Source organism: Xenopus laevis, chromosome 1L, assembly GCF_017654675.1.
Source record: "Xenopus laevis strain J_2021 chromosome 1L, Xenopus_laevis_v10.1, whole genome shotgun sequence".
In the NCBI taxonomy this organism is placed as follows: Eukaryota; Metazoa; Chordata; class Amphibia; order Anura; family Pipidae; genus Xenopus; species Xenopus laevis.
Genome location: NC_054371.1, coordinates 151,496,574 through 151,506,838, shown reverse-complemented (window position 1 = coordinate 151,506,838; position 10,265 = coordinate 151,496,574). Strand labels below are relative to the sequence as shown.

The 10,265-nt window shown below is 39.4% G+C and overlaps 1 protein-coding gene across 1 annotated transcript in view; it reads left to right on the top strand.

Annotated features, from left to right (window-relative positions):
• Positions 1-3,338: 3,338 nt before the first annotated feature.
• cdh24.L (cadherin 24 L homeolog) overlaps positions 3,339-10,265 on the top strand; it is a 49,432-nt gene continuing 42,505 nt past the window's right edge. Inside the window, exons 1-2 of the mRNA XM_018259511.2 lie at positions 3,339-3,787; positions 7,926-8,303. Of these exons, the coding sequence (XP_018115000.1) occupies positions 8,076-8,303 (228 nt within the window). The 5' untranslated portion in view covers positions 3,339-3,787; positions 7,926-8,075. The remainder of the gene's footprint in view (positions 3,788-7,925; positions 8,304-10,265) is intronic.

Genomic DNA, 10,265 nt, shown 5'->3' with positions numbered 1-10,265 from the left:
ATGTAACTATAAGCCCTATTCATTCATTTTCAGCATGAGCTTGTTTTTAGTCAAAAAGACCCAAGAGGCAGACTTTTTCTTAATAACTGTGATTAAGTAGGAATCAGATGTATTTATTAATTAACTGTTTTCTTATCTGTTCTTTCTAACATTTTCTGTTAAATATTAAAAAAAATGTATGGCTTTAACCAAGTTAAGGAAATCTAATTAAAGGGATACTGTCATGGGAAAAATCCATTTCTCAAAAGAGCAAACAGATTTTTTTATATTCAATTTTGAAATCTGACATGGGGCTAGACATATTGTCAATTTCCCAGCTGCCCCAAGTCATGTGACTTGTGCTCTGATAAACTTCAATCACTCTTTACTGCTGTACTGCAAGTTGGAGTGATATCACCCCCCTCCCTCCCCCCCCAGCAGCAGATAGCAGCACCCTAATACAAGATAACAGCTCCCTTGTAGATCTAAGAACAACACTCAATAGTAAAAACCCATGTCCCACTGAGACACATTCAGTTACATTGAGAAGGAAAAACAGCAGCCTGCCAGAAAGCATTTCTCTCCTAAAGTGCAGGCACAAGTCACATGACTGGGGGCAGCTGGGAAATCGACAAAATGTCTAGCCCCATGTCAGATTTCAAAATTGAATACAAAAAAATCTGTTTGCTCATTTGAGAAATGGATTTCAGTGCAGAAGTCTGCTGGAGTAGCACTATTAACTGATGTGTTGTGTCACAAAACATGTTTTCTGATGACAGAATCCCTTTAAATCTATTTCTGTAATTTAAGTTGCATGTTGGATTTTATAACAGTTGAGGATTTATTTTATACAAGATCTCTTTCCTAATCTGAAGAGTCTTCTCTGTGCATGTCTCCACCTTGGAAAGTATTCAAGGATCTTTATATCCTACCAATAAAAACTAAAGGTGTGAGACCTGGGGTTTTCCGGATAACAGACCTTTCTGTAATTTGGATCTCCATACCTTAAATCTACTAGAAAATCATGTAAACATTAAATAAACCCAGTAGGCTGGTTTTGCTTCCAGGGATTAAGGATTCATGTTATGTTTGTACTGGTTTATTATTACAGAGAAAAATGAAATCATGTTTAAAAATTTGGATTATTTTGATAGAAAAGAGTCTACAGGAGACGCCATTCCATAATTTCGAGCTTTCTGGACAACGGGTTTTTTAATTCTTTTTTTTTTTTCAAAACAATGGTCTTTTTCTAGTATATGGTATGTAATTGCATGTTATGTTAAAGGCACAGTAACACCAAGAAAATAAAAGTGTTTTAAAGTAATGAAAATGTAATGTACTGTTTCTCTGCACTGGTGAACTGGTGTACTTGCTTCAGAAATACAACTACAGTTCACATAAAGGAGCTTCTGTGTCGCCATGTAAGCAGCCATTCAAGCTGAGAAAAGGAAAAAAGTCACAGGATACATATCAGATAACAGATAAGCTCTCTAGTAAACCATAAAATTCTTCAGGATTTATCTGTAATCTATGGCGTATCCCATGCTTGAATAGCTGTCCCCATTGCTACACAGGAGCTTGTTTACTGTATATAAATTACAGTAGTGTTTTTTGAATTAAACGCACCAGTTTTACCAGTGCAGGACAACAGATCATTATATTGTCATTCCTATGAAATACTTTCATTCTTGGCATACTGCCTATGCCATTGGAACATTTCTTTGGGGACACCGCACAACATCCCTAAAGATACTTTCTTTTGGATTAACATATGTGTGCATTCCTGCAAAATCTCTTTGCAGCTAGGATTTGTCCAACACCAGTTTAATTTGTGTCAGTTAATTGGGGCATAACCCATGACTTTCCTTAGTGGTGGCAGGACTGGAGAAATACCACATGTGGGACTTATTGATTCAATATCAAGCCTGCAACTTTCTACTTGTTGTTGGACTCCCAACATCCCCCAACAACCATCAGCTGTCAGTGGATGTTGAAATAGTTGTAAATTGGGCAGCCCTGGCTCCACCTTGCCTTACGATAATATGTATCCCACAGCTGGAGTTCCTATCCTAAAAGAGAAACTACCATTTCTAGGTAGACATAGGGTTTGTTTACTTTCTCTAATCATACAATTGCTGCACTGTGGAGCCTGCAAAGATAAGTGCCAAGGGCAGCCACTCCAGCTCCCTCCCACCTTATTACAGCTCTAGTATAAATGAATGTGAGTTTAGTGCAGGTATTTTATGGCAAATATATAAATGTGCACTCAATGGATAAGAGTAAGTAAACATAATGAATGAGCAAGTGTATGTATGACTATATTGGCACACTGACATGTGGGGTAAGTTGATTATGCATTCTCTAAGGTGAGAATTTCTCCTTTGTAGCATCCTCTTCTGCGTTTATTTTGGTGTGTTCTCCTGGTCATTGATTGTCTATATGTCTCCCCGTTACTGCTTGAATGACCTAATTATGGGCCTTCCTGTTCTGTTAACACCTTTATTTCACTTTTAGTTGACGTTTAATATTTCCTGCATGACTGGTTCTCTTCACAGATTGTAATGTATTCATTACACGGCAGCAATGCTAAATGTATGAACACATTTATCATTAAGCAATCCAATCTGTTCCTTACCCTGCTTGATATATTTCTCTTCTCCTTACCTTTCTGCTATTCGTTTTCCTTCTCACAATTTTGCATTTTAGTCTTTCCGCTCTTTTACCCTTTCTCTGCCCCCGCCTATTATTGCCTATTTGGTCCCATCTGTGCATCCTTACAGAGGTTGATGCTGGAACCCCCCAGGGCACAAAATTATATAGTTAGCCCAGATAAAAAATGTCAGGCAACCCATAACTCCTGAGGCTTGACTCAGCTATCTATCTATCTATCTATCTATCTATCTATCTATCTATCTATCTATCTATCTATCTATCTATCATCTATATATCTATCTATCTATCTATCTATCTATCATATATCTATCTTTATATCTATCAGCTATCTATCAGCTATCTATCTATCTATCTATCTATCTATCTATCTATCATCTATCTATCTATCTATCTATCTATCTATCTATCTATCTATCTATCTATCTATCTATCTATCAATATAGACTCTTTATTCTGTTTGCCTGTGTCCTCTGTATCTATACGTGTCCTGCTGTTGTCTGACCGTTCCGGGCACTCTGTTTATCTCACTCCCTGTCTCACTGGTTTCTCACTGTCACTTTGTCTCTGTCTCTATCTGTTCTTTGTGTCCTCCTGTATTAGTGGAAAAGGAGAAAGAGGAAGAAAGAGGAGGAGAGATATAAAAAGAGGGAAAAAGGGAGGGGGAGGACAGGGCTAGTGCAGAGGATTTGGGGGGGGGTGTATGTCAACTCGTATTCTCAGCATCACTCTGCTCTAAAACCAGAGCAGCTTCTGCAGAAACCTGTATTGTCTCCCTTTCTCTTCCAGTATCTCTCTCACACTTTGTGCCATCAGTGTCTCAACCCCATCTTTTCTCTCACTTTGGTCCTCTCTTCCTGTCTCACCATTTATTTTGCCATCAGGGCACTCTATTTCCATCTCTATTGCAGTCTGTTCATCTTTATCACATGGTCTCTGCACCAGGCACTTACAGATTTCAAACTGTCTCTGCAGCGATCTCGTTATTCCTTACCTTTTGGAGAACTCTCTGCAGGGATTTCCTTTGCATCTGATGTTTCCAAACATCTCCCTTCTTTCTGAGTTGGCTCTGCAAAGGTCTCACTCACATCTGGAGCTGTCTCTGCAGCAGTCTGTCTCAGGCATCTGGAGTTACACGGTGCGTTGAAAAAACTTCTGTTTGTCTGCAAATGCCCAAATTGTGAACATATCAGAAAGTGAATCTGCTTTGAGAAAGTGCTTATGGACAGAAGAGGGACTGACTCAATTGTATGTGGACATTTTTGATGAGTTTAGGTTTTTGCAATTTTGTAAAGACTGTGTGGCTGAAGAAGTCTAATGAGTGTATGTGTATGTCTGGATAACAAAAAGGGTGCTGCTATGCTGTATATGTGGGTGACAATATGCAGACTGACCCAGAAGAGCCCACACAATCAGATGCAGTGGTGTATGGGAATGTAATTCTGCACAGTATGTTCATATGCATAGCGGCAGGTCTAGCCTTATAACCACTCTAATTACATTTCTCCTCTCTTTGATATTCCATACAGCCTCTTATGCTTTACTGTTGGTAGCGGTAAGCTATACGGGGCCACAGGAGGAGACTGAGGGAGGGGAGCTAGCAGGAGTTACAGTAGATGATTGAAACAATAGTGTGAGTTACAGGTATGTGAAGGTTGTAGTGTGTAATAGCTGGACTTATAGCGACAAATGGGGAAACAGAAGGTGTTATGTGGTGGGAGGTGCTATGTGGAGCAATAAGATGGGTAATGGTGTAGAATAGCTCTGCTAATCAATGGGATGGGTTAAATGATGACTGCCTGTATGGAGTAATTATTGTTGCTATTAGCATTTACTGAAGCGCCAATATTGTCTGCAGACCTGAGGTGTAATTCATTTAAAACCAAAAGGGCAAAGCCTCACAAACCTTTTTTTTTTTGTTATCAATTACTTGCAACTAAAATAACCTGATTTTTTTTTTTAGTTTATTTCATTTGTGGTTTCCATTTCCCATAATGGTTTAGTTTCGGCTTAAAAATTAGGAATAGTTCACAAAAATATGTATTTCCATGGGAAATAATGATGCTTCCCCTGTGGCTGCTGCAGATGGCAAGCACCTTCTCCTTAAAGCAAGTGTAGATCGATAAATTAAGGCTGCATTTTGTTGCCGTGACAAGGCATCCATGTGGCTTGTCTTTACAAATAAAACATATCGGCAAAGGATGGATGGAATCAAGAAGATTAATTGGCAGAATTTGGTGCAGTCTCAGCTGTGGAAGGAAGCAGGTATATGAATAAATAGGAACTTCAATGGGGGGGGGCTAATAGAGAACTTCTCTGCTGCAAATGGGATGTTGAATTTGTGGTCCTCTGACCACTAAGCACTGCACTGATTGGCTGAGGAGGCTGGGAGCTGTAGTTTATTGCAGCTGGAAGGTTACACATTTGTAGAACATTGGTATTTGGCAATTGGATTATATAGAGATTATAGAGGGAAATTATCTGTTCACTCTTTGATATACACGTTACTATTAAATGAAATATATGAAAAGCAAATATATGGAAATATTTAGATTACAGGTATATTCAGATAAACTGTACCTGCATTATTATATATCAGCATTAACAATACAGATGTAGTATAAAGACCAATCACATTAATTTTGAAGAGTACTTAGAGCTCCTTCACAGGTAAAAACACAATTCTGATGCAGTTTTATACTAAACTACTTATGGAACAAAGAGATCTGGGGATTATGTGTTATCTCTGCAACAGGTCTATATGGATTTTTCCATTTTTAGGGCAGCCAAAGATAATTGATGGGAGGGGGGTTGCAACAATGTTGCAGCTACCTGTAACTCCCAAGCTAGCTGTTTGAGTTACCACACAATTTTACTGCAATAGATGTTCAATGCCTTGTTGTAATTTAGGAATGATAATTCAATAGTAAATGAACTGGTTCAGTGGCTGCAATACGTCTAGACTGAATTGCACCATTTCAATGCAGTTGCATTTACCTGTAACTTATGGTTAAATCTTTCATCTGTAACCTTAGAACCATGTTGGCAGCTTATTTGCCTGTGTCTGGGACTGCGGGGCACCCCTATGGGCCAGATATCTATGGGGCATGTTTGTAAATCCCCTCAGATGTGGACTGTATCAATGTGCCAATGCACTCCTCGTCCAACAGGTCTTCATAGATAGCAATGGATGACTGGATCAGCCAAATTTAACAAAGCATGGGGGTGGCCAAATTGGTCCAGATCCACTTGTTTGACAAATCCCAAATCCTAAAGCTGGCCATAGATGTTGAGATTTTTAAAAGATCAGATCCTGATCGTGAGACCACGATCTTCTCAGAATGATCGTACGATCGTACGAATCTACCATCAACTAAAAAGACCAATTTACCAGGAAAACAAAGGGGAGCTGCCTGCTTGGCCCTGCAAACATAGATAGATTGCACTGGGACCGACAAAGATTTTTTGACCTGGCCGATCAATTTCCTGAGAGATGTCGGCCGAAAAATCGTAAGATGTACGATCGTTCGAATACCACTAACCGCACGATAATTTCGAAGGATTGGTCGGGCTTCCCTAAAATCGGTCGTTCGGCAAGAAGAATCGTCGCGTCTATGGGGACCTTTATCAAAGACAATTTCAATATGTATAATGTAAATAAAATGTGAATAGTATAATCACCTACTGGAATAAGAGAAACATAAGACAGGGAAGTACACAAAGTGAGGCACTTACCATACAAAATCAATGGTTGTAGAAACAGAGTTGTCTTAAAGGAATGTAAATAGGGTCAATGCTCTGGGCCCCACAGAAGATGAGCGTGCATGAAATACAGTAGTGCTTAAAGAAACACAGTTGAGTAACCTCTGGAAGCAGGAATATTACCATAGGACAGCAGGTATAACAGTGCAAGATGGTATTAATACTACTGTATTTTAGATGTTATGAAGGTACACTCCTGCCCTTGACTGCTTAAGTATGCTACAGGTTGTTGGGAATTATAGTTCTTCAAGACCAGTGGAAGGGCCCACTTAAATAAATAATAGGACATCCTAATGCGAGAGTCTATTTTGCCTCAGGCCTCACAGTCACTAATGAGAACCCACAGCAATTGTCTAAGAAATACATGTAAGGATCCTCCTCATTCTCCATCAAATCCTCAAGTCTCTAATGAGATACTGCAGGAGATATAATCATTGTGATGTGCCACCAGATGGCCATGTGGGTCCCTGGAAGCAAGAGAACTTCTGCAGTGACAGACAAATTGTGTCTAAAAAGCTGCCTTCTCCCCTGCACCAAGTTCATGTTTTTTTCTTGTTCATACCCCACCCTGTCCTTCTTTAATGTTTCATATTCTCGTACACAATCTTTTTTTTATTTATTTCACATTCCCTCACTCACTTTGTTCCCTCCTCTGTCTGTCTTATTCCTCTCACAGTTTCTCTCCCTATGATTTCTTATCCTCTTCTTATTGCAGTAAAGCGTAAAGTGTTGAACATGACGGGCATACAAAGAGAGATGGGAGAGTGGAGAGCGAGAAGGGAGATGGGGGGAAGGAGAAAGGCAAAGAGCTGGAGATGAGAGACAGATGGTACAATTTGTATGCAGAGGAATCCAAATGGGGAAATAACTAACAAAGCACAGGGCAAAGAGAAAACAAGAGGTAGACAGAGGAAATGCTAGAAGGGTGATTTTATTAAGGTAAAAAAAGGGAAGAAACAATTGAGGAGCAGTGGTAATATAAAGAAAGAGACACAAAGGGTGATATATAGTGAGCCATGGAAAGACAGTACTGCAGACAGTTTATGTCCAGGACTGAAGGAAAAGCAAGACTACTCTTGGTCTACAGGGCCCAAACAGAACATAAATAGGGCTGTTCCTGGATAGATGATAGATAGAGAGAGAGAGAGAGAGAGAGAGAGAGAGAGAGAGAGAGAGAGAGAGAACGATAGAGAGAGAGATAGATAGATACTGGGGTATTGGTATCTTTACTTTTGGACTGTTTGGGATGAAGCAGAAGTTAGGGATGTAAATACCTTTACTGAGACACTGATGTACAAGGAGCTTGTAAATTACACAAAGCCCTGAAATTGACACTGTAAAGATTGACTGTTAAAGATTAGAAATAAAAAGCAACAAGATACAGACTGGTATCCTATATTGTTGGTATATAGTCATCTGAAAAACCCGTGACACACAGACTTAGTGAGGAAATGTGAAACGGAGAACCAGACTGCTTATCAATGTGAAATTTAACACTTGTGTTTTTATTTCAGGAATTTTACAAGTCTTGTGATTTATGGGATAAACTACATATCGATTATTCCAGTATTTATCCACATGGAAGATCCCGAGAGCCGTGACTTGAGTCACAATCCATTGTGACCTCTAATAAATTCTGCAACAGTGGGGTCCTTGTATGCCCCATGCCTTCCATCTATCTGTCCTCCCTCTTCTGTCTCCTCCTCTGGGGCTGCCTCTCATCAGTCCTTGTTATGGGGGAGATGTCTCCTGGACTCAGTGTTAATGGTGTCCCTCCAGTATTCCTTTCATCGGGTCACAGTCCTCCCCTCAGGACCAAGCGCAGCTGGGTATGGAATCAGTTCTTTGTGATAGAGGAGTATGCAGGACCAGAGCCTGTTCTTATTGGGAGGGTAAGTACCTTTGATTTGAAAATGGTAACCTTCTTCATACCCCATAAGAACTCCTTCTAACCAATGTTTTAAGCATTTTTTCATCAATGTCTTGCATGCTTCTTTAACATGTCACTAGCAAAATTAAAAGTATAGTTACAAGCGTCTGCAAATAATACAGGAATGTAACATTTTATTTTAGAAATATAAAGGAAATCTTTGGGATTCATATTTCAGCACCAAGTTTCATTTTCATTGTAAACAAAAAGGTGAATGTCACTTTAGGGGCAATGGAACACATGTACATTTTGTCACTTAAGCAATTTCCAGCTCAGCAGGCGGATCACAAAATACACCCCTCATCCAGTCCAGTTGGAGATGCCTGGGTCTTCAGATTGTCTTGTGAGTCAAGTGACTGCTGCTAAAAACACTACTGTATTTTCAACCAACCATCAGCTGACCCATTGGGTGCAGATATTTGCATTTGGAAAAAATTATGGGAAATTCCTAGCAATTTATTACTCAACTGCTGAAAATTGCTCATCCCTCAAAATGCCCTGAACTGTTCCATGTGCCATTCCCTATTAGTAGAAGTAGCATTAACCTTTAAAATTGTATGTTTTTCTTTAGCTCCTCCCCTGATGTTAAATCGTGTGATGCTAGTCCCACAGTTTGAGAGACACTGCTAGTATATTGAATGTTTTACCAACCAAATCAACCAAGCTCAGCACCTTTAAAAAAAAAAAACCTAGGTATATGGTTTCTAATTTGTATCAATGTGCTGCTGAGTCCCTTTTTAGTATTACAGAATGGTGCTATCTCAGTAGCCATGTGACTGTATGTTTTTCTTTAGCTCCTCCCCAGATGTTAAAACGTGTGATGCTAGTCCCACAGTTTGAGAGACACTGCTAGAATATTGAATGTTTTACCAACCAAATCAACCAAGCTCAGCACCTTTAAAAAAAAAAAAACCTAGGTATATGGTTTCTAATTTGTATCAATGTGCTGCTGAGTCCCTTTTTAGTATTACAGAATGGTGCTATCTCAGTAGCCATGTGATTGTAGAGTTGGCATATGATTGAATCTGAGCACCTTTGAAAACCCCACCTTTGCCACAATGCTCTCCTTCATACTTCTACAAGACCATAAAATGGTGCAATACGATTGGTCAGATGGGCAGGTGTGTAATTTGGAGGTAAACTGATACTAATAATAGACTACTAATACTTCTGATAACCCCCTAGATGCCTGTTTTGTTGCATTTGGTCATATTCTTTACATTGCTGAAGTAGGATTGATCAGATAGAATGGCAGGCTGTTGTGGGTGAAAGGATCAATGCAGATCAAGGACCTATCTAATACTTTGACCCAGTCACCGTGTCCCAGTCTGGTGATTAACCACCAGGAGTACTGACATTTTTTATGCTTGTTTTATTAACCAAACTTTTTACATCTGAATGGTGCTCACAGGTAATAAAGGTTGTGGACCCCTGCTCTGTAGTGTAGCTGATTCAGTCGGCAAAGAATAGGAGAGGGGAATTAGAGAGTGGTGGGTTCAATGGAAATCATGTCTGAAGCAGATCAATTAGTTATATCTCCAGTGGAGGAAGGAACCAATCAAAACATTACTCATTGTAGTTAGATAGGGAAAGGTAATTTGGACAATTACTTTTCTGTGAGCAGTCTGAAAAAGATCTTCACATAATCTTTGCTACTTAACATATAATGTACTAGTAGATCACTTGCATCTGTTGTGTGAATGTTAGTTCCACCCTTGCAAAGCCACCTTTCAGAAGGAACCGGCCCTTCCCCCATCGCACTAATTAATTGTGACTGAGTAGGCAAACAAGAATATAGCGAAACTGTCTGATCACTTACCTTGATAAAATATTCCTCTCAAGTCATATTGATCCCTATTGGTTTCTACTTAATGGGCTTCCTCTGACATGGTTGACTGTTTTTATGGATCTATACTGTGTTATG